At 41.8% G+C, this 24,686-nt stretch overlaps 2 protein-coding genes across 9 annotated transcripts in view; one reads left to right on the forward strand and one right to left on the reverse strand.

Moving 5' to 3' along the window:
- The window catches only part of LOC118149219 (uncharacterized), a 68,967-nt gene that overhangs the window by 13,935 nt on the left and 30,346 nt on the right, over positions 1–24,686 (reverse strand). For 6 of the 7 annotated variants that reach the window (XR_013528993.1, XR_013528992.1, XR_013528994.1 and 3 more), the window contains exons 6-8: positions 23,807–23,925; positions 22,817–22,894; positions 21,608–21,673 (exon numbers count right to left, since the gene is read on the reverse strand). The gene's annotated coding sequence lies outside the window, so the exon portion shown is untranslated. Of the gene's footprint in view, positions 1–10,588; positions 10,627–21,607; positions 21,674–22,816; positions 22,895–23,806; positions 23,926–24,686 lie in introns of all 7 variants that reach the window. The other variant, XR_013528995.1, reaches the window with a different exon arrangement.
- Positions 19,041–24,686, forward strand: part of NPL (N-acetylneuraminate pyruvate lyase) — a 41,519-nt gene continuing 35,873 nt past the window's right edge. For both annotated transcript variants that reach the window (XM_035279768.3, XM_008984876.6), the window contains exons 1-2: positions 19,041–19,067; positions 23,130–23,213. In XM_035279768.3, the coding sequence (XP_035135659.1) occupies positions 23,146–23,213 (68 nt within the window). In that variant the 5' untranslated portion in view covers positions 19,041–19,067; positions 23,130–23,145. The remainder of the gene's footprint in view (positions 19,068–23,129; positions 23,214–24,686) is intronic.

A 24,686-nucleotide genomic window follows, 5' to 3' on the forward strand; every position in this document is an offset into this window, starting at 1 on the left:
TATTCCGGAAACGCTATCTTCTGTGGCTCTCAGTCTTTCACTTTTGGCCTCCAGTGGTATTAGAATAAGTCAATTCGGGGAATCATGAGAAATCAAAAATTTGTTGTCTTTCTTCTGCGGACATATTTAAAATAACCCTGAGCCAACAACTCAACAGGATGACCAGCTGGACAGCAGTCATTTGAAAATGCTCCAATGTCAAGAAATTGTGTTGATAAATCACTTTCCAAATATTCTCTAGAAAAACTCCTATGATGAAAGAAAAATTCTGCATGTATGTATCATCAGTCCTCTTATGTTGCCTTTCCAATGAAATTCAGAACAAAAGTCACAAACGTGCCATATTTTCTCAAATCTTTGGGTCTTTGCCCATACCATTCCCTGAGCATGGAAGGTCCTCCACACCTCCCATTTCGCCCAGCCCCTTAATCCCAGCAAGTCACAGTTGTACAGTGCAGAGATTAGTAGTTGGATTCAAATCCCAGCTCCATATTTCACAGACTGAATGACATTAGGCAAAGTTACTCTGTTACTCAGCTTCCTATAGGGATGATGGTTACACCAACCTTGTGGGGCTTTGGAAAAATTAAATAACTTAATATTTGGAAAATGCATAGAATAGGGCAGTTCTGGCACACAGTTAGCATTACATAATCTGTGTCATTACTGTCCTTCAAGTCCTAGCACCAGTTTCACAGAAACCTGCATGGAACCTTGTAAAGGTTTTGTTCATTCCCCTGGGCAGGGTTACGCATCTCCTTCTCCATGATTGTACTCATCTCTACTGTAATATGTATCACATTCAATTACAAAGGTTAGTGTGTATGTCTGCCTTGCCACTATGCAAAAGTATAAGGAATACAAAGGCAGTCATTTTACCTGTTGCCAGGCTGGAGTGCACTTGTGTGATCTGGACTCACTACAACCTCTGCCTTATAGGTTCAGCCTCAGCCTCCCGAGTAGCTGAGACTACAGGCACATGCTACCATGCCTGGCTAATTTTTATATTTTTAGTAGAGATGGGGTTTCACCACGTTAGCCAGGCTGGTCTTGAACTCCTGACCTCGGGTGATCTGCCCACCTCAGCCTCCCACAGTGCTTGGATTACAGGAGTGAGCCACCACGCTCAGCCCACTTTATCTTTAGGGTCTTCAAGCCTTACAACAGAGTTGTGAACATGGAAGATGCACAATAAATATTTGGTTAATGTATGAAAGCATTAATTAAATGCTATTTAAGCTTTTCAAGCGTCTCATGAAGTCAGTATTTTCCCCTCCTTGTATGAAACTGTTGAGTAATGGCTGCTTCTTTTTTTTTTTTTTTGAGATGGAGTCTCCCTCTGTTGCTAGGCTGGAGTGCAGTGGTGCAATCTCAGCTCAGTGCAACCTCCGCCTCCTGGATTCAAGCGATTCTCCTGCCTCAGCCTCCCAAGTAGCTGGGATTACAGGCGTGCGCCTCAGTGCCCAGCTAATTTTTGTATTTTTAGTAGAGACAGAGTTTCACATGTTGGGCCAGGATGGTCTCAATCTCTTGATCTCGTGATCTGCCCACCTCAGCCTCCCAAAGTGCTGAGATTACAGGTGTGAACCACGGCACCTAGCCTCTGTGGCTGCATCTAAAGCCAAATGAGGTAAGATTTTGAGCTATCTCAGAGACTGTATAATAACCATTGGTATCATAAAAATTTATTTTTAGCCCTGTTGACAGAGTGGATCAATATCCTTTCTGGGATAGCAATGTGTTGGCCCAGCACATGTCATCTATAAAGAGGACTTTTAGAGTTTCCTCAGGCAGCAATTAAACATCCCTCCAGCATTGCTGGGATATGGGACATGTCACAGCTCCCAGAAGAGATCTCCCAGTGGCCAGTCACAGTGAATCTGCAAACAGAGAAAGGCTTTGGCAAGAAAGTGATCCAAGGAGACACTGACAATAGCAAGTTTACTGAAGGCCAAGAGAACTTCCCCTTGTGAAAGTCAGAAAGGATGATGAAATACGCTTACTGGCAGTGAAAAGAAAACATCCTGTCTGAGCTGGATTGCAAAACGGGAGTCAGGGAAAGCTCCAGCCACCTTGGGAAGGCAGCATGGAGCAGCAGGGAAGCCACCAGATTTGGAATCTGAAGAATCAAGTCTCAGTTCTTCCATTTCATGTGCTCACTTTCTCCTTTTTAAAATGGAGACAGCTGGGTGCGGTGGCTCACACCTGTAATCCCAGCACTTTAGGAGGTCGAGGCGGGCAGATCACCTGAGGTTAGGAATTTAAGGCCAGCCTGACCAACGTAGAGAAACCCCATCTCAACTAAAAATACAAAATTAGCTGGTTGTGGTGGCACTTGCCTATAATCCCAGCTATTCGGGAGGCTGAGGCAGGAGAATCACTTGAACCAGGGAGGTGGAGGTTGCAGTGAGCCAAGATCACACCACTACACTCCAGCCTAGGCAACAAAAGAGAAACTTCATCTCAAAAGAAATAAAAAATAAAATAAAATGGAGACTCAAAGAAAACTGTGAAGCACAATATGAATGTAAGCATTTAACCTGTGTAGTTAGAAAGGCCCCTTCATGCAGGAATTCACAGAAAGGATTCCCACCCTGAACAGAGGTCTTTCCATCTTCTCCACTTGAGGGCTGAAAATGATGTCTTTGCCTCCTTTTCATTTAAATTAGCAGGTTCTTAAGAAGTGAGGGTGAACAACAGGATTGGAGATTTTCATGAGACAAAACTTACTAGGCATTTGCTTAGGAATCTGCTTTTGGGAGGCACTATGTTAAACCACACAGTTGTGACTTGCTGTGGAACTTTCTCACGTTAGGCTCAAACATTAAAGATGCAAACTGCCAGTGGTGCGCTCCCGGAGCTGTGTCCCCACCCAGCAAGAGCTGACTGCGCACATCTCTTCCCAACTCCTTGAAACTGGCCCTGGTAGAAGTGTTTACACCATGGTAATTGACAAATGCTACAAATCATGGTGTTTTTTCTTCTGTCTCCAGGAGCTTGCTCATGAGCACACCTTTGACTGAGGTCCACAGGACTCAAGATTCCTTTTTCTTCACAAAACGGAGTTTCACCACACACATAAATACTAAATGGAAAACACTGAAAAGATAGAACACCATGAGGAGAGAGAAAAAACAAAAACAAAGCCAAAAACTCTTAGCATATCAACTGCACATTCCTACCACGTGGGGATCTGGCAATGAAGTGTCTTGAGGGTTTTTAGGGGTTTTTGTTTTCGTTTTTTAAACTAAGAATACCCGTAATATGTCAGAGAATTTTGAATCCATCTTATCTGTAGTGTTGAATGAATATATTCAAAAGTCATATCATAGCAGATATTCAAATATCTTGATTGCATATTGAGGATAATATAATGGTGGAACAACTAGCTTGTCAAATAGATGATCGGGATAGAACAAAAATGCATTCTTGGTTGCCTTCTATCCCAATGAACTAAAGTAATGTTTATAATTTTTCAATACATTATGGTAATACTGTTTCCTCATGCATGTTTTATTTGTTCTCTTTATAGTTTAAATGGATTGTTCCTTTCCTTCTGGAACTCGAAACATTATGCTAGGTTTTCAAGGCCAGTACTAGTGACAGGGGAAGAGAATAATGCCTTGCGTGTGTAAGGTGATTGACGATTTTCAGAGGCCTTTCTTACATGCAATTCTCATTTGTCCTTATGCACACCCTCCAAAGCAAGGCGCACCCATCTTCAGAGAAGGAAAGACACTCACATTATAAGAAGAGCTTCTGGAATCTGGACCCTGCTGTCATTACTGCTTCTGGACACTAGATGCTGACTGCTACATCCATCAGTAATGCTGCCACTAAAATGATGGTCAAATTGTCTCTATTTCTTTGCCTCACTCTTACAGTCACAAAGCTCAGGACAAGAACATCTGCTTAAGGGTGCTTAGGTCTCATGTGCATCCACTAACTGGAGAGATTTCAAGTGAACCAGCACCTTGTCTTTTTTGGGCTTCTGCTGTGAGATGAAAATCCTTCATCTAACAAGACTCACAAAATGGTACATTCTCCCAAACCCAAGAGAAGTTTAAATTCATAAGAGTAGATATTATTATTACTGTCATAATAAGCATCTATTCCACCCATGGGAGCCTGTCATCTTTTGAGTCTTCTCTCTATATTTGGGGACATATCCAAATTACAAGTTGTTATATAGAAGTCACTATATAAATTTCCAGCTGCCCTTGAAGCTAGGATTCAGGCACATGAATCAGTTGGTGTCAATCAAGGACACAATATCATTATAAGATTTTGATTCAAGGTCAGGTATTCTAGCTCACACCTGTAATCCTAGCACTTTGGGAGGCCAAGGCGGTTAGATGGCTCGAGGTCAGGAGTTCAAGGCCAGCCTGGCCAACACAGTAAAACCCTATCTCCACTAAAAATTCAAAAATTAGCCAGGCATCATGGCGGGTGACTGTAATCCCAGCTACTGGGGAGGCTGAGGCAGGAGAACTGCTTGAACATGGGAGGTAGAGGTTGCAGTGAACTGAGATTGTGTCACTGCACTGCAGCCTAAGCAACAGAATAAGACTCAAAACTTAAAATTAAAATTTATAAAAAATAACCATTTTTTTCTAAAAAAATGTTTTGATTCTTTATGTCATATTTTTCTAAGAAGAAAAAGGCTCTGCACAGACCTTCTATCTTTGCAAATTTGCGGGTGAGGGGGAGGCAGAGGTATCCGTTTTTTTGTTTTTTGTTTTTGTTTTAGTTTTTGTTTTGTGTGTGTGTGGTGGTTCTTTCCCAGGGATTATAATAGAGTAATTTGGACATAAAAGCAATAGCTGTGGAACAGCAGCATTTTTCCATGAAATCTGTTGTTTGGTTTGGGATATTGCTCCTCAAGGCTTATTTTCAAGCCCAGTTTTCTAATTCACTCATCAGTCCTGTGATCCACCCAATATTTTTAAATAAAATGCTTTTCTATTGATTCAATGAGAATCAGCATCTGTTGTTTGGAACCAAGAACTCTGACTAACACAGTGATATATTCTATCTCTCAGATGTGGAAAAGTGCTGTCTTGAAAGGTTAAATTGCTCAAGATGACAAAGTCAGTCAATGACAGGCACAGATTTCTACCTGGACTGACATCATCCCAAGCCCACATTCTGATGCAAAAAGCATATACCACAAAGTCATAAAACTAAGGAGTTGTAGTTGAGATTTTTGTTTAGAAGTCAGTAGAAATTATAGAAGGATCTAATCTAACCTAAAGCTCTGAATAATGAAGTATCAAGTGGAGTCCACAATCCAAATCTTTTGCTATGTAATCTAGTGTGCTTTCCATGACACCTCTCATCCTCATAATCCTATCACATTTTGCTTTATGTATTTTGAGACTAATTTTTTTTTTTTTTTTTTTTGAGACGAAGTTTCGCTCTTGTTACCCAGGCTGGAGTGCAATGGCGTGATCTCGGCTCACTGCAACCTCCGCCTCCTGGGTTCAGGCAATTCTCCTGCCTCAGCCTCCCGAGTAGCTGGGATTACAGGCACGTGCCACCATGCCCAGCTAATTTTTTGTATTTTTAGTAGAGATGGGGTTTCACCATGTTGACCAGGATGGTCTCGATCTCTTGACCTCGCGATCCACCCGCCTCGGCCTCCCAAAGTGCTGGGATTAAGTGCACTTGTGTTAAAGAATATTATACGGAGGAGGGATTACCCTTGTTTCTTGCATCCCACAACTCTCTGTATTCAATTTCCATCTTACTGAAGTATATTTTTTAATAATTCTTTCAGCCAGGGTCTATTTTTGAAATTATTTATCAGAAAATGCCTTTATTTTTGCCTCATTCTTGAATGATGTGTGTTTCCTGGATAGTATCTTTAAAAGATGGGCATGTATACCCCTTCTGGCTTCATTGCAAATTCCCCTGCCCCTGCTCCTGCGCCTGCGCCTGCCTGGGATGCAGACCTGAGGGACAGAGCTAAAGTAGACATGTGGGATCCTAAAATAGAAGCCACAAATTGAGAATAAAAGAGCCACTCTACCAGCCCTTGACATCTGGACTATCACATGGGAAAGAAATAAATTTCTATCGCTTTTAAGCCTCTATATTTTGGGGTCTGTGCTTTTAAAAAAAACAACATCATCTACTGTGTCTTAACAGTTGTATCCGTGTTTGCTCTGCTCTCTCCTTTCCTTATGCCTTCCTCAGTATAGATGTCCAGGCTCCCTGATACCCACTCCCAACCCCCACCTTCACTTGTATTTCTGGGTCCTAACCAAAAACCACAGAGTGTCTTGACTGCTACGTGACCTGGCAAGCTGCATTTTTTCCCAGCAGATTTGAACCCTAACCAGGGCCTTGAACATTCCCAGGTACTAATAAAGGTATCTAGGCTTACTAGGAAGAAACTGGCCCTGATCCTGAGCCAAATTCCTTAAACCTTCATATAAACTCCGTATCTTGATCCCCTTGCTGTTGACACACCTAACTAGAACATCCCTTTCCTCTCACTGTTCCTGGGAAGGATTGCTGCAGCCCACTCAGTACACAAGTTCCCCTGATAAAGGCTTTGGACTGGTCACCCCGGCATTGAGTGCTTCCTTCTTTGGAATCCCAGCCAGCCCCATCTCAGGATGGTTTGGGCCACCTCTGCGAGGACTCCCCTGCACTACTTTTGAGGTGACTCCAGCCACCAGTTGGGTGGGAGAAAACAATACGTGTGTGAATACATGAGTACACATGACCTCCTTCTTACTTCAGTTTCTCCTCTTTATATCATATTTCTCTACCTCATTATTTCTCTATGCTGCAGTCTGGGTGACTGCCTGCGTTCTTTCTTGTAGTTCACTTGCTCTCTTCAGAAGTCAAATATGCTATGTAACAACTCCCTTTGAGTTGTTAATGTCAACAAATATATTCTTAATCTCTACATTTTCTATATGGTTCTTTTTCAAATAAACCTGGTGTTTTTTAATGATAAAATATTCTTCTGTTTTATTCCTTCCTTTACGTCTCTGGCATTTAAGAGACAGTTGCATTAGGCCAAATGTTTATACCCCCACCCTCCAAAATTCATATGTTGAAATCCTAATCCCCAACATAATGGTATTGGAGGTGGAGCCTTTGATAGATTCATGTCTTTATAAAAGACAGCCCAGCAAACTCCCTCACCTTTTTGGCCATGAGAGAACATAGCAAGAAGACTGTCCTCTATGAACCATAAAGAGGGCCCTCATCAGAAACCAAATCTGTGAGCCACTTGCTCTTGGACTTCCAGCCTTCATAACTGTGAGAAATAAATGTCTGTTGTTTGTAAGCTACCCAGTCTATGGTATTGCATCATAGCAGCCCAAACATACTAAAGACTTATTTCATAGCTTCATTCAGAGTTTTAAAATTAACCCAGTTCTTGGATTGCTGATTTCTCCGTTTATTTTATCTTCAGGATTCCCTTCAGGGTGATATCCTATTAAGAGCTCATCTCTAGCAGGGTTGGCTATCCCACTGTATATCTGTGTACCTAAATCAACATGGCACTTTGTTTCTGGTGAAATTCTAAGGACTCAATTGCCCTTAGATCCTTCAGGATCAGATTTCATGGTAATTCCTTAGAATGAGATTTCTACCTCTCCCAGATCCTACATCTACTCACGGTAAATGCCTGCAAAACACATTTTTCCCACCCACAGCCACAGACCAACTACAGGCTTCCTTCCTCCTCTTCACAGCAATTGTCAGTATTTTCCACAGTCCTTTCCTCGTGGATAAGGCACCCCTTCTCCTAGGCTCCAGAGATTACTGACAAAACTGGGATTACCACATAAAATACAGGAAGCCCAGTTCAATTCAAATTCCAGACAAACAACTTTTTTTTTTTTTTTACCGTAAGTATTTTTATTTTACCCTAAGTTCCATTCAACCTGTAGGACATACTTACCCTAAAAAAATGACTTATTGTTTATCTTAAATTCAAATTTTACTGGGCATCTTGCATTTTGATTCGCTAAATCTGATAATTCTAGTCATAGACTCCTGCCTAAACTTGGCCCGAGGCCCCATATCCTATCTCCAGATGGGCGTCAACACCCCAGCCCCCAGATTCTGGGACCTATGTGCCATTCCAGCAACATCAGCCACAGTTATTACTCTGTCTCTGAGTGTTCTTTTCACATTGAGAACTAGCAGATTTCCCTTACTATTTTCAATATTGGTTGTAATGGATGGGTGTGGTAGCTAACGTCTGTAATTCCAGCACTTTGGGAAGCCAGATGGGCAGATCACTTGAGTTCAGGAGTTTGAGACCAGCCTGGGCAACATGGTGAAACCGTATCTCTACAAAAAATACAAAAAATTAGCCAGGGATGGTGGCATGTGGCTGTGATCTCAGCTATTTGGGAGGCTGAGGTGGGAGGATTGCTTGAGCCCAGGAGGCAGATGCTGCAGTGAGCTGAGATTGCACCACTGTACTCCAGCCTGAGTGACACAGTGAGACCTCATCTCAAAAACAAAAACAAAAAAAAAAAAACCTGGTTGTATATTTTAAATTGCTGCCACATATTCTCTAGATTTTCTGTGTGGCAATAGTGGGAGGAAGGCTTCTCCATGTCAGCTAGTCTGCCATGTTGTCAGAAATCTTTTAATTACTTCACATCTGCCCTCATCCTCCAGTTGAGCACTGTACTATGCCATGGAAAAAGCCGAAGCACGGAGTGGTTAATTCACCCAAATTAATTGGAGACAAGGAAATGTCCAGGAAAAAGTCCTCTGGATTGTACTTCAGGAGTGCTGCCCAGCTCATTCTCTCTACAGGACAGGTTCTCCAACCCAGTTTTGGCTAAGGTTGGGCTTCCCAAAAACCTGGGCACTCAAGGATTTTCTTTATATTTTTAGGCACAGGAAGGAAGTAAAATTCTGACTTGCTGCGTTTTACCGGGCCAAGTAAAAGATGAAAGGCTAGATGATGAGGTTAAAATAGAAAATTATTAACTAAAAAGGGTTGAAGCATCTATTTTAAGAACTTAAATTAGTCGAAACCTAGGAAATGGAAGACATAGAGTCACAGGATGAGAAAATAATGTGGCTTTGCATTGAAATGTTTCAGAGAAAGGTCCCTTTCAAAACAGTTCTAAATAAAGTTCTTAGAACAGAAGAAAACTATTTTGTTTTTCCTTTAGACATGGAAAATCCCCTGGACCAGAAATTCCAAAATCCTTTCTAAATATTTTCTGATTTTTTTCAATAATTCCTCATCCTCTGCATGGTTTCCAGGCAGAGTCTAATTTGGCCTTGACCCCACATGCACCAAAGACCTCAAATTCAAGCTTTTGACATAAGGTCACAATGAAGTTTTACTTTCTGTTCTTATATACCCTGTGTTAAAGGTATCAATTTGTTCAAGATAAACACTTAAAATCATTACAGTTTTTGCAACTCTGTTTCAGCACATCTACATTTATTTTTACATTTATTTTTATTTTTAGTATTCTAGACATCTTAAAAATTAATCCATGCCCTGGGCTTTCCACCACTCTGGCAGGCTCTGCTGCTAAAAATTCATGTTGTATAAGCCGTAAAGAATGTGTGTCCCTCCCAAACTGCTCTCACACGAATGTGAGTTTAAGGAAAGAAGGTATACGTTCTGCTAATAGAAATCATTTATAATTCAAAATAAAAAGGAATAATATTCTCATGGTTGTCTCTGATCCCAGAACTTACTTGGCCTATAAGACCTTTGGCTCTAATCACCTCCTAAGATTACTCCCTCTAGGTCTACCCCACTCAAAGAAATCACAAGATGGCAGTCAAAATTATAATGATCCCAATTTTCAAAGCAAATGAAATCAGAGAATTTTAGAATTTTAATACATTTGGAAATTTCACAAAAACATAAAGAAGTGGAAATTACATAGCATCTCACCACTCAAATATGTTTCTGTGAATAAAACATGTTTTTCTGCATAAAACACATTTTTAACAAAATGGAATCATACTCTACAAGTTTTCAAATTTGCTTTTTTCATTTATCTACATATTCTGAGCATTTTCCACAACAATTCATACTTTTCTACAGTACCACTTTGGTGACTATACATTCCATTTTATAAACATGTGTTTATTTCATCAGTCCTCTCTTTGGGGGCATTTAGATTGTTCCCAGTTTCTCCTAACTCTGTGATAATTATCATTGTAGTACAGTCATTCTTGCAGTCAGCTGTGATTATTATATCCTTAGGATAAATTCCCAGAAGTGAAACTGATTGGTTAAACAATATGCACCTTGCCAAAACTTTATGTACACATTGCCAAGTTACTTTGTAAAAGGTTCATCAATCCCACCAGTAGTATATGAGAGTACCTATTTACTATTAGCTTTGAGGAATTTTGTATAAACTATGTGATCATCAGAAATGCAAAAGTATTTTTCATCTATGAAAAGGATTTACAACATGGCTCCTTTAAACAGTGAGCTTCCTGGTACATTTAAAACATTATTCAATTTAAAATATGATTTTAAATCCTTGTAGAAATTCTCTATAACACAATAATAAAGGAAAACAAGGTATCTCTCTATTTGAGTTTTTAAAATGGATAATGCTACCTTTCAAAGGACTCTTTCTCTTTCTGTGTTCATCCAGCCTGAGGAGAGAGAGATACCACAGTTCAGCACGATTATTCTGCTATTAATCCATCTTCTATTTCATATTCCATTTCCCATCATGCACTGGATAAACACGGCAGCACTGACATGACGAGAAGCCTTCCCTGAAGACTGCAGCCCACACTTATCCATCCCTTCACTGAACTCCTATTATACTTATTGTCTGTACCACACAATTAGCACTTTATTATATACTGTCTTGTTCTCTAATTGTCTGTACCACACAATTTAGCACTTTATTACATTCTGTCAGATTCTGTAATTGTGTCATTTATTTTTATCGTATCTCTCCAACTAGATTACAAGCACCAGGGTGGCAGGGACGCTGTCTGGTCCTGCTTTGCCATTCCACATGGCACCAAACACTGTGCCAGGCACAACAAGGTAAGCCTTCAATATATGCTGGTGAGTTTCTGGGTTGATGGTGGGTGAGCGGGCTGGGAGATTTGCTGACTCACTTTCCAGTGGGCTTTAAGTAGGCCAAATTATCTGAAAGGTAGAGTAGGAAATATTTATCGATAAGGTACTGGGTAATGGAAGATTTAGGCACCATGGTCATTCCAGCCACTGTCCATCTGTCCAACCTGCTTTGTTGCCTAGTAAGGCATTGGGTTCTCTCCACTTAAATTTTTCTGTATATAGTCATGCATCACTTACAACAAGGGTATATTCTGAAAAACATGTCATTAGGCAGTTTTATTGTTGTGTGACCACATAGAATGTGCTTATACAAATGTAGACACTGAAGCCTACTGCACACATGGGCTATATGGGACATAGCCTGTCCCTCCTAGGCTACAAACCTGTACAGCGTGCTACTGTACTGAATACTGTGGCCGATTATAACACAATGGCATTTGTTTATCTAAACATAGAAAAGGTATAGTAAAAAGGCAATACAAAAGATTTAAAATAGTACACTTGCATAGGGCACTTACAATGAATGGAGGTTGCTCTGGGTGAGTCAGGGGGTGAGGGGGTGAAGGCCACAATACTGTGCACCGCTGTAGACCTTATCAACACTTTACAAGTAGGCTACACCTAATTGATTTTAGAAAAACATTGCTTCAGTGATAAACTTAGCGAACTATAACTTCTTTACTTTAAACTTTTAAATTTTAAAAAACTTTTTGACTCTTTTGAAATAACACTTCGCTTAGAACAGAAGTGTTCATATAGTTGTACAAAAATATTTTCTTTCTTTATATCCTTACTCTATAAGCGTTTTGGTTTTCTTGTTTTCGTTTTTTTACTTTTTAAATATTTTTGTTAAAAACTAAGTCACGGCTGGGCGCGGTGGCTCAAGCCTGTAATCCCAGCACTTTGGGAGGCCGAGGCGGGTGGATCGCGAGGTCAAGAGATCGAGACCATCCTGGTCAACATGGTGAAACCCCATCTCTACTAAAAATACAAAAAATTAGCTGGGCATGGTGGCGCGTGCCTGTAATCCCAGCTACTCAGGAGGCTGAGGCAGGAGAATTGCCTGAACCCAGGAGGCGGAGGTTGCGGTGAGCCGAGATCGCGCCATTGCACTCCAGCCTGGGTAACAAGAGCGAAACTCTGTCTCAAAAAAAAAAAAAAAAAAAAAAAACTAAGTCACAAACACACACCTTAACCTAGGCCTGCACCAGATCACGGTCATCAATATCACTGTCTCCCACTTCTACAACTTGCCCCACTGGAAGGCCTTCAGGGGCAGTAACACACATGTAGCTGTCATCTCCTATGATGACAGTGCGTCTTCTGGACCTCCCAAAGGACCTGCCTGAGGTGCTTTCACAGTTAACTTGCAAAAAATATAAGTAGAAGCAGTACCCTTCAAAATAACAATAAAAAGTATAGTGAACACATAAGGAACACTTGTTTGTTATCATTTTAAAGTATTACATACTGTACATAATTGTATGTGCTATACTTTCATGAGGCTGGCAGTGTGGTAGGTGTGTTTACACCAGCATCACCACATCCACGGGACTGTGCTACAATGTGACAACAGCTGTGTCACTAGGCAATGGGGATTTTTCAGGTCCATTATAATCTTACAGGACCATCACCATATATGCGGCTCATTGCTGATGAAAACGTCCTTATGGGGTGCATAACTGTTACATAGAATAGGGAAACCAGAACAAGAGACCAGACAATACTGTTTCAAAAATCACCAGAAATCATGTTTTTCCTGATGATTTTACACTATAACATTCTCTAATTGGGGAGGCACTGCTGTGTAGAGGAAAGAAGTCATGCTTTGGAATGAAAGAGACTCCTTATCAGCTCTGTGATGTTCGACAAATTGTTTAGCCCCTCTCCTCCTCTCTTTCTGCTTCCTCATGTCTGAAATTATTGTGATTATGATTATTTGCCACATTGCCACTGAGTGTCTGTAAGCCTGCAGGAGTATACTTATTTTTCCCAATTTCTACAACTATCATGGCTTGAAGTAAGTGTTAAGTATTGTTATTACCATAATAAATACAATTAATACCTCTGTTTGTCTCACACACTACTTGAAGAGTTTCTGCTTAGGCTGTGATTAATGGGTCTGCTTCTCAGTATGGGTACAGAATAAAGTCAGATAGAGTTCCACAAGTTATCTTTTTTTCCTGATTGAAGTCATTTACACACCATGGTCTATCACATGACATTAGATTATTTCTAGTAAATAATAAGAGAAGAAATGTCCCGTATCCATGCCTCAATCTGTTACTTTCACCTCTGCTATAAACACTTAGATGAACCGAGCTGTTAGTTAATTATATTTCTCTGAATTTGCAATAATACAAATAAAATGTCCTGTCCCTGTGTGTCATCTGCCTTCCCCTGTCTAACCAATATGTTTTGCCATGTTCTATCTTTTTGTATTTTTGTCCTTGTTTTTTCAACAGGCAGGTACACAATAAAATGTAACTAGTTACCTGGCTGTTCAACATATTATTTTTTCAAAACAAGGTCAATGAAACCTTCCCTGAAAGTGCTGTCCTAACACTGGGTCTTCTCCAACCTTGAGGGTCCAAGGAGTCTAGAAAGCTGTGAGTGGCTGCTCTGTAAGAAAGAGGTTTTTAAGAATAGCTCCTCTTCCTCTGCGTGTGTTGCCTAAATTTCCTTTTGGCAAAGATAGACTGTTTCTTTCTGCATATCTATGCTAATTGGGCTGTGTTCATTTATTCTTTCAAAGATATTTATCAAGGTCAGCTGTGTAACAGGCAGGGGACTGCATGCTGGAGATACAAAAATGAACACCACACCGTTAGGAGCTCACGTTCAAGGAAGCCACAGCCTTGAACAGGGGAAGCAGACATGTCCGCAGACAACTGCCACACGGTAAGATAAGCATTAACAGAATATGCATGGCCAGGCTATCAGCTTGAGCCCAGTAGCGCCCACCACAAAGAGTCCACTTGGTCTGATAAATCTAAGGGAGCAGTTGACGTGGCTGTAGGTGCTGATTAGCCTGAAGAGAAGGGGACTGCTGGAAGGTGGTCTCGTGGTATTTTAGGGTGGAGAAAGGAGGGTGGGAAAGAACAGCCTTGGGACAGGTGTGGGGTGACAGAAAGGAAAAGGTATTTGTCACCAACTTTGGTTCCTGTACTTGCTCCATAGACTCATGCCTGACCTCTATAGAGAGAGCACCTGCAGGTAGAGAGGGAAGGGGCTCAAGTGAGACAATGAACAAATGCCATGCTGTTAGGGGAACAGGTGAAAAAATGTGAGGGGAAGTGAGAGAAGAGGCTTCTCTCCACAGTGTAGGATCAGTGTGGTTGATGGCCTTGGGGCACAGGGAGAAAGCAACTTTGGGATGAGACACTGCCCTCCAGTGGCCCCATGGCAGGAGTGTGGGGGTGGGGCCAACGAGAAGCTCAAAGTGGAAGAACAGGCAAGAGAGGAAGCACATTGCAGAGACCACCATATCGTGCCTCCCAGTAATAATGGGAAGGTGGAAGGCAGCAATGTGTCTGCATTAGGCAGGTGGAGGCTCAAGCCAATGCCATGTGAGTATTACCACTAATATAATAACTATTCTTGTTAGGGCTGCTGTGTATAGGAAATCTAAGTCTCTATATGCACAAAAATTGTGGGAATACCAAAAAAAAAGCACTTATGTTCTGATCACAAGATTAAGCAGAGTGATGCCTGTACTGGTTAATAATGGAACTGAGGTCTGGTAGGTGGAGAGACAAGAGGGCCAAGATAAGTAACAACAGGAGACTCAGACACCAGTGTTGGGATTGGGGGAAACTGAGAGGTGGTGAGAGGGAGTTCAGCCTGGCCCTCACTTCCCCACAAACAGAGGGGCTTAAGAAGCTTAAGGAGAGCTCTCAGTGGAGGATTCAGCAACATGAAACTAAAAAAAATGGCCTGGAGGCAAATAACTAGACAGAAATGTCTACCAACAAATTCTAAAAATAAGACTTACCTCCTAAACTAAACAAAATGAACTTCCACCTATGTGCACATAGTTAAATAAAATTCAAACAAAAACAACCTTTCAAACATCACTAAAGGGCACATTAAAAAACAAGTCCCTCCTGCCCTCAACCCCCTTCCCCAGAGAAGCAGTTGGTAGCTGCCTGGCATGACCTTGGAGTGCTGCCCCCCAGAGTCTTGATCCATCATTACAGGGTGAAAGCATAGATGTTAGGGGACCTCCAGGATCCTTGAGCATAAGACCAGCATCCATCTCTGCGTGTCCGTGCTGAACCAGTTGTTAAATATTCTGAACATCACTGGTATCCTTCTGGAAATATGTGCGCACATACAAGTATATCCCTACACACACCTCTTTTTTCCTTTTCATACAAATGGAAAAACAAAATAAATAGCGTTCCACATTTTACTTTTTTGTGCCTACTTAGTCTACCTTTAAATGCATGAATATACATCGTATGTTTTTCTTTCAGAAATAATAGAATTTAGGTACAGAGATAACAGAATACCTAAAGCTGAGAACTGGAGCACAGGAGTCACGAGAGAGACTGGAATAACCTCTGGGAGCTTTTCCTTAGGCACCAGTGAACCAGGCCAATGGCGAGTGGGGAAACCATTCTGAAAGCTAGACTCTGAGTGCGCTACTCCAGGCTAACAGCATCCTGAAGGCTTAGGCAGAAGGGAAAAGGAGGCTCGACATCAGTCACATTTGCCCAGGAAGGATCCAAGCTTCCTGGTGCCCCAACTCCTAGTACCTAAATTCAGCAGTTACCTAGAATCAAACCAGCCCCGGGTGGCAGCAAGTTAAATTTCAAATTTCACACTCAACTTTTTCCAGGGAGTTTTTCCTTCATTCAAAAGAGACGTAAAATGAAGTTCTTCATAAACGAGCTAAAATTTATTTCTCCTAATAGTCCCATTTTTACCTTAAATGCTAAAGGAAACATAGAGTTTTATTCATGAGAGAGAAAATATTTATAAACTAAGCTTGAACCAGCTTTTAAAGTATATTCTACATATTGAAAAGTCAAGAGCACCAGGTGTACTCTTCTTACAGGTGTTTATTTTAAAAACCCGAAGAACCAGTATGGGGCAGAAGGCAGGAGTGTTAATTTTCCATGTCCCATTTCTAAGTTTCTATACAGTATATTTTCATTATTTTAATATAAATGAGAGAGAGGCAGAGATGGAAGGAGAACAATTAAAATGGAGGGTGTAAAGTGCATAGGAGGACAGGGAATGAAAGCAGAAAACTATTTTCTAATACTTTTGTTGTTCCCTGATGTCCCCAGAAATGTTCAGACTAGAAAAGAGTCATAAAGGAGCAATTTCTGCTGATAGACTGTCACCTAGTGGCGGGTTTTTACCTTATTTATAATGTGAGTAGCCGCTGAACTTTGGAATGTTTTTAGAAAATATGCTTATTATCTTTTAAGATCCAGGCAGGTGGTTATGGCCATATCACCCTGAATGGGCCTGATCTTGTCTGATAGTGAAAGCTAAGCAAGGTCAGGCCTGGTTAGTGTGTGGGTGGGAGACTGCCTGGGAATGCTGGGTGCTGTAGGCTTAAAAAAAAAAAAAAAAAAAAATTAGGGGGAACCTTTAACAATACTGTCACAAGCAGAACATAACTCACTTTGTGCTTCCCAGAGGTCTAATGTCCTTGTAGGCAATAGCTCAAACAGGCTGCACATCCTTCAAAAGGAAATTTTGCCTCTGTAATTATTTGAATATTGTCAAAGAAGACCTGATAGGCAAAACTAGTAACAGCAACTTTCCCTTCTGTTTACAACTCATGGAACTCTCAGTGTTCTCCTTGCTGATGGTCAAGGTAGGCCCATATTTTCAAAGGTTTTCTCCATTTTTAGGTGGTGACAAAAGAGTGTATGCAACCCACTGGCCACGTAGGTCTAGAGATATGATTCAGGGCAAGGAAGTCACAAACTCAGCAACAAGACAATGTTCCTCAGACTTAATCTATGCCAGGAATCCATCCTGCTTGGTCACAAAGAGGCATTCAGTCTTCTTTGTCCAGTCCTTACTCTCTGTGTCACACCAGCCCTCTTGGACAGGAGGGTTCCTACTGTTGCCTTATTCATGAGAGAGAAAATGCTTGTAAACTGAACTTGAACCACATTGTAAAGTATATGCTACATATTGAAAAGTCAAGAGCACCAGGTATACTCTTCTTGCATGTATGTTTATTTTAAAAATCCAAGGAACCGGTATGGAGCAGAAGGCAGGAGTGTTAATATTCCATGTCTCATTTCTATATTTTCCATACAACATATTTTCATTATTTTAATACAAAGGAGAGAGAGGCAGAGATTGAGGGAGAATATTTACAAATGGAGGGTGAAAACTGCATAGGAGGAGGAGTCACCCTGCCCCCGTCAGTGGTAAAGTCTATGTTCAGACAACAGAGCCAGCACACAGCTCTGTTACCAGCATCCATTCCGCATGCCATACTATTTCAACCATTTCTGCAGTATAGGCATTATATGTGTCACATGAAACAGAACGGACAGACCACATCCACACTAAGAAGTTGTGATCAGAAGGGAAAGCACCGGGTGTTACAAGGAAGGGTTGTCACCTACATTGGGAGGATCTGAGTGAGGTCCCTCTTAGGAAGGTTGCATCTGTCACTTAGAGAAAGGTTGGAAAAGCATCCTGGTCACATGCCAAAGCCCTAATCTAGTTAAGGACTTGGGGCTTCTGAGGAACTGAACAGAGGTCAGATGCCATAAACTAACTCCACAGAAATAAAGACCACCACAAAATTCTAGGAGGCTTAAAACCTGCAGTTACAATAGCAGTATTATTCATAACAGCCAAAGAGTAGAAACAATTCAAATGTCCATCAACTGATGGGTAAATAAAATGTAATATAGTCATACAATGGAGAAGATAAATAAAATGTGGTATAGCCATACAATGGCTATAAAAATGAATAAAATACTTGAAAATGTTATGCTAAATGAAAGAAGCCAGACACAAAAGACCACATAGCATGGCTGGGTGAAGTGGCTCATGCCTGTAATCCCACACTCCCACACTTTGGGAGCTCAAGGCAGGCAGATCGCTTGGGCTCAGGAGGCCGAGACCAGCCTGGGTAACATAGTGAGATATTTATCAAGGTTTTCATTTATCAAAATTTAAACAAAAAGTTGGCCCAGTGCAGTAGCACACTCCTGTAGTCCCAGCCACTTAGGAGGTTGAGGTGGGAGGACCATTTAAGCCTGGGAGGTCAAAGGTGCAGTGAGCTGTGGTCATGCCACTGCACTCCAGCCTAGGTGACAGAGAGAGAGCCTGTCTCAAAAACAAACAAGCCACATAGTATATAATTGCATTTATATGAAATGTACAGAAAGGCCAATCTATAGATTAGTGGCTGCTTACGACTGGGGGTCGGGGGGGGGGAATAGAAAAATGAGTGACTACTAATAGCTAGGGGTTTTTTGGAGGGAGTGATGAAAATGTTCTAAAACTGTGACACGGGTTGCACAATTCTGTGAATATATTAAAAACTACTACTTGGGGTTCTCCGCATGCCTCGGAAACAGCAGCCCAAACCTCACAACGCAGAACCACGAGATAGCGGGGATTGCAGAGCCGTACGCAAGAGAAGGACAATTCAGACGGAGGTGGGCCAAGGAGGCGTCCAGCACGCGGGAAGGACCGGCGTGCACAGGAGGCAAGGGGAGGTCTGGACTCGGCGTGGATGCTCCGGATCCTCGGGAGGCCGGGGCGCGGCGCTGGAGTCACTTCAGCCCACGTCGTTCCGGTGACAAAAGGGAAAACTCTGGGTGTGCAAAACGTCTCGGGGTTTCGGGGCCGGCGGTTCCGGGCGCGCCTCGCCGGCTGCGGCGCAGAACTACAACCCCCAGGCTCCCCGGCGTGGCGGCACGTGGGCCCGGGCCTGGCCGCCGCGGCTATAAAGTGCTGCGGGGCTGCCAAGCCGAGCGGCGGCACGGACCGAGCGGAGACTTGGGTGAGCGCGGCCCGACGGACGCAGGCGGCCCGACGAACTGGGTGTTCGGGCGGAGGGACGCTGGGCCCTGACTCGGGGGCGGGGGAGACCAGGACGGAGGAAAGGGGGCCAGATACGCTGGGAAAAGGAGCTGGAGACAGTGTGAATGCGAAAAGTGTCGGGACAGAGAGGGGCAGAGGGACCCACTCCCCCGGATTGTTTGCAGACAGCATAGCTGCGTAGTCTCCGAAGACCCTTTCCTCAAAACAGAGTTAGCAATTGAGCAGAAGGGAGCTTAATGTTAAATCTGATACATCCCCCCCCCTTCAATTTAGGAGAAATTGATTGTTTTCTGCTTTTTAAAGAACCCCTATTTGTATTTCCTCAAGATAGTCTCTGTCCAGAGCTACATTCTAACCCCATTTTGTCTTAAAAAAAAAAAAAAAATTGCCATTTTGAAAAGAATTTGATTTAGGCACCTTTAATTGTTTGCATTAAGTGTTCTTATCTGAGGATGAAGGTATAAGATTTCAATCGTAATACCCCCTCCCCAGTGTTTCAATTATAATATTCTAAATTCACATTAAGCCTTAGGCTGGAGAACATTTGCTTTAGATACTAGCTCTGAAGACTTCAAAGCATAACATTTCCAAGTTTATCTAAAACTTGAATCTTAAAAATATTGATCATTCTCTGTTAAAGTCGTTGTTTTTTAATCCCATCTCTTCCTGTAGGCGTTTCACAGTTTGCAAAGGCAGCAAACTTTTACTTATTTAGTGTACTGCTCTGTGCAAAGAAATGTTCGAAGCTGTCACTGCCCCCAGATGGCAGACAGTCTAGGAGAGGAGCCAAAAACCATCCTGCTTATAACTTCGATGTATGGTTTTTAATGAAAAGCAAGTGTTTGGGGGAATTCTGAGGTTTAAGAAATTTTGGCTGGGGTATCAGGAAATTCCCCGGCTTTTAAAATGAGATGTTTTTATTTATTTATTTTTTTAAGCTATACCTGCTGGAATGGATAAAGCGAGTTTTAAAAGTTGGTCAGACTGAAGAGATTGAAGTGAGAGAACCACAGGAACAAAGGCAAGCAGACAGACGGTGGTAGGTAGGAGGAACAGGAAACAGTTTGTTCAGCTGGGCAAGTACAGTGCAGGAAGGAAGATTTGAATAGAGACCCAGACCCAGGGAGTTGGGTCTTTAGCCTACTGGCATTTTCTAAACAGGACAAAGACAAGACCAGAAATGCTGGTGTTACTGGAAGATTAATCTGACAGCTGGTGTGAATTGAAGAAAGAATAGGGATTAGGACAGTGATTGCCAACCACTATCCTACACTCCCACAGGCCCCTTGTTTTGAATTTTTGAACTAATCAAACTACATTTGTGATCATTAGTTTTATTTCTTTCCATCAAAGGCACATATAAAATTGCCAGTTTGAGCTTCTGATGATTCTAAGAACATCCGTGTTACTGTCCTAAGTATGAAATAAATGCAGGCAAAAACACAAAAACACCCGTGGCGTTTTATTTAGCCTGAACGGCCTAGTAGTGTTGGATTTAGGAGATGTTTAATACTGACTCAAGTTCTCAGGACTCTATCACTTGAACCTTCTTGGGCCCCTTGGACCTGAGGTTTTGCCTATTGGTCTAGATAAGAGGTAACAAAGGGGCAAATTACAAAGGCGTAAAGAGGAAAAGAGGAATTGCAGGGGAAGAAGGTAACAGAATTGGAATGACCTACTCCCTAAATAGACAAGAGTAGTCAGGGTTGGAAAGGAGGCACCAGCAGAGCAAAGATGACTGGGAAGATGATGCTGGTAAGAGCGTAATATTTTCTGCTGTCCTGTACACATCAGGCAAGACTTCATGGAGGGCACTGAACACATATGTGCCCAGCATTGTTGTTAATCACTTTACGTGAATTAGTTCATTTACTTCTCTCAACAACGATGTGAAAAACAATTACTATTATCCTCCTTTATCGAAGGGGAAACCGAAGCAGAAAGAGGTTATTTAATGGGCTCAAGGTCACCTAGCTGGTAAGTGGTAGAGCCAGGATGCAGATCCATGAGGCCCGACTCCAGAGCTGGCCCTCTCACCCCTCTAGTAAGGAATAAAGGAGATGGCAGGTTCCCTTTGGGCATGTTGAGATGCTTATAGGAGTGCTAGGTGAAGATGTACAGTAGGCATAGCATCAATCTCCTTTGATGCTTAAACATCCCTCCAGGGGGAGATGGCCTAGGTTATTGGCCTTTAAGGCTCAGAAGCTAACTGGCCTGCTGATTGTACTGAAGGTAATCACATGAGGCCCAAAGAGTGATTAGAGCCACATCTTATGATTTCTTATCTTGTGTTTTTCCATGGTCCAGGTTATGAGATTCATCTTTCTAAACTTCCAGCCTGATTTTAGTCTCATGTTTGATTAAGAAATACAGAGCAAAGCTACATGCAGGACTTGCTCTTGATTTTAGGAGCAAGCCTTTCTGGGAACATGTCTGTTTGCAAGGAAAGTATCATGTTGTCTTTCTACTGAAAGCAGTCAGTATTTCTCAAGGGCTTACCTGAGCCAAGACTCCTGGGGAAGGAAAATAGAAGATCTGGTCTCTATACTTCTGAAGTTTATTCTCCTATTTGGGAAGATAAGATGAACAATTAGAGCAAACAAAACAAACTTACATAACTAAGTACTACATTATGTGGGTTAGATTTAAGTGTAGTGGGCATTGAGTTTTTGAATGTGCCAGTAATGTCAGAACTATAGCATAACCTTTGTTGGTCACCGATAAACATCACTTTATTTGCTACAAGGCCACTATCTTTTGTAGAATTGTCATCAAATACTATCTGATTATATTTTATTTTCATTTTCAATCGTTAGACGTTACATTTGGAGCTTTGAATTGCATTTGTGGCTTATGTCTTATGCTCAAAAAACAGTAATGCTTCTACAACCAGCGAATGTCAGAGCTGCGAGTTGAACCAGGTGTTCTGCCTGTGGGACCCAGGCTGTTAACCAGTCTGCTCTGTTGCTTCTTGTGGCCCATCTGGAGTCTTTTACACTGATTATGGGCAGGTACAATCTGCCAGATGATGGGAGATCCTTTGGCCCCCAATAAGTGGTGTGAGTTTAACTCTTTCAGTGGTGAACTCCCTGTCTGTGGAAGCCATTATCCAGCCACAGTTCTGATCACTTCGTTCAGTCACCCATGTGTTCTTCTCTTTTGAATTGAACACCTGGTGTCAAGCAGAGGGCTCACCGCAGAGAGCAAAGGCAAATAAAACATCCCTGTCCTGGGGTCCTGCTCTAGTGGGGAAGAGGGAGGTGAATATGCAGTTTACATGGTTAACTAGAACTAGGAAAACTGGACAGAACTGGGCAAAATTAGGATGTGAAAAGTTAGGTAAATCTGAAGGTAGTTATGTAAATCATAATGAAACCTTAAGACAGGCTTGTTTTAGGTGAGATTCTAGCTTAAGAATGAAGACAATGCAAAGAGAAAATGTCCCCCTTTGTGACCATATTTCAGTTTAAGTAATAGTACAGTTGACTCTTGAATTACATGGGTTTGAAGTGTGCAGGTCCATTTACGTGGATTTTTTTCAACTAAAGGCAGATAGAAAATCAGTATTTGCAGGATTCAGAATTCTTATATGCCAGGCTGGGGCTGTGTGACTTGAGCAGGCGTGGATTTTTATATATGTGGGGGTCCTGGAACTGATCCTCTGTGTATACTGAGGCATGGCTATAATTCATTGTATGTTTTACTTACCTGAGTCAGGTTCAAGCTCTTTCCTGGGCCTGCTGCTGTTTACCCTTATCCTTTGCGGTCTTAGATGGCTTCTATCATCTGTGTAGATAAAACGGGAGCCTGTCCACATAGTATTTTCTCAGGTCTACCCTCTCCTGTCTTAAAGTTTCCTCCTTGGCAGAATTAAGCTCTAAAATTTTACCATCTTATACTTGCTCTGTGTGTTTGTGTACTTGTAAGCACAATTTAGAGTTCTAAACTAGAAATGGACTTTGGGAGTTTTATCATTGACATTCCTTGAAGAAAAAGAGAAATTGCATTGTATGTTTTCCAGGCCTACCAGCAACTCAATGGCCTCCCCAAAGAAGAAACTTCAGGGTCTTGTGGCTGCAACCATCACACCAATGACTGAGAATGGGTAACTATCATTTGGGGTTGTGAGGGGATCGGTTCTCATTCAACCAAAAAGGACAGAAGTTCTTTGTAGTAACGGTCACTTAAGACCCTGCACCTCTGTGGAACTATTGCCAAAAGGCAGCTTCTGTCATCCCTCTGCACTGTCTCTGACCCCCAAGTCTGACGAGGCACTGTATCTCTGACCCCAAAGTCAGAGAAGCACTATATCACCTTGCAGAAAGGGAGAAGGTGAGAAATGGCAGCTTGCCTTTCTCCCAGTGTCTGTAGCTCCACAGCAAATTCTCCTTGGATTTCACCACAGCCCTGGCCTTTCTAAACAGGGCCAGTAGCATTGGATGAGAATCCCATTTTAGCATAATTTGATATCAAGCACTGTCCTAGCCCCTCTCAGGATCCTGTCTCTAGACGTCAGCATGATTCCACTTCAGGCTGTTCACAGACTTGATGAAAATGTCCTACCCTAAGGAAAGTGGGAGAGTATGCACAATGGACTCCTGATTCATGTTTACAGCCTCATTTCAACATTGACTAGATGTTGGGCAGGCAGGGCAATGGTGGGGAAGTAACGACAGATGATTGTTGAGTAATCATTACCCAAGAAAGTATTTTGACCTCCAGAGGAATACAGTGGCAGTCCTTCTGCTCAGAAATCAGGTAACAAAAAGGTCCTGTGGAGCCATGCACCGTGTATAACTTCTCGTTGAACATCGCCCCTGACAAAACAGAGTTCATCTGGATCTGTGTTTTTAACCTGTCAGAAGAGTCAGGCTACCAAAACAGTTAGAATACTGGCTTATTTAAGCTTTTCCTTTCTTTCTGTGTAATATTATAGTATTAATTATACCTACATAATAATGAGCATTAAATGAGATAATTCATACAACAGTGCTCAGCACAGGGTCAATATACACTTAGGTCAAAAATTTTGAACTGCCTTTATGGCATAAGACGGGGCAAAAGGAAGATGTATGTAATACACCTTTTAAAAGGGGCTTTCTTTTCAGTTTTCTGTGGGTGAATTTATAAACCTTCATCTTACCCCTTTAAAGGAGATGAAATTTCTAATGTCTTTTTGTATTCTCCTTCAAAGTTGGCCATTTCACAATTGTCCCTTAGAGACTCTCCAATGAGTCCAAGACTTCCTGGCTTCTTAGATCCATGAAAAATCATATCCTTACTAGGTCTAAATAAGATTCTTGCTGATTTGGCATTCAGATTACTCAGCTGGTTAATAATAATTTTTTTTCCTGTTACTTCCCCTTTCCACAAGTTTTAAGAAAGACTGACATCAGCTGTTTCTCAATGCATCAGTCACTGGTTCACAGACCAAACAGAAGACATGTGATTGCATGAATTGTCAGGATTTACTTCCTGTTACAGAGTGAGATCCTGCCTGTAATCCCCTAACACTGCATCTGGTCCATGCTACTTTAACCTTTTAATAAGACCCCTCTTATCCTGGAAGTGGCTTCTT

The sequence above is a fragment of the Callithrix jacchus genome, chromosome 18 (assembly GCF_049354715.1).
Source record: "Callithrix jacchus isolate 240 chromosome 18, calJac240_pri, whole genome shotgun sequence".
NCBI classification, from domain to species: Eukaryota; Metazoa; Chordata; class Mammalia; order Primates; family Cebidae; genus Callithrix; species Callithrix jacchus.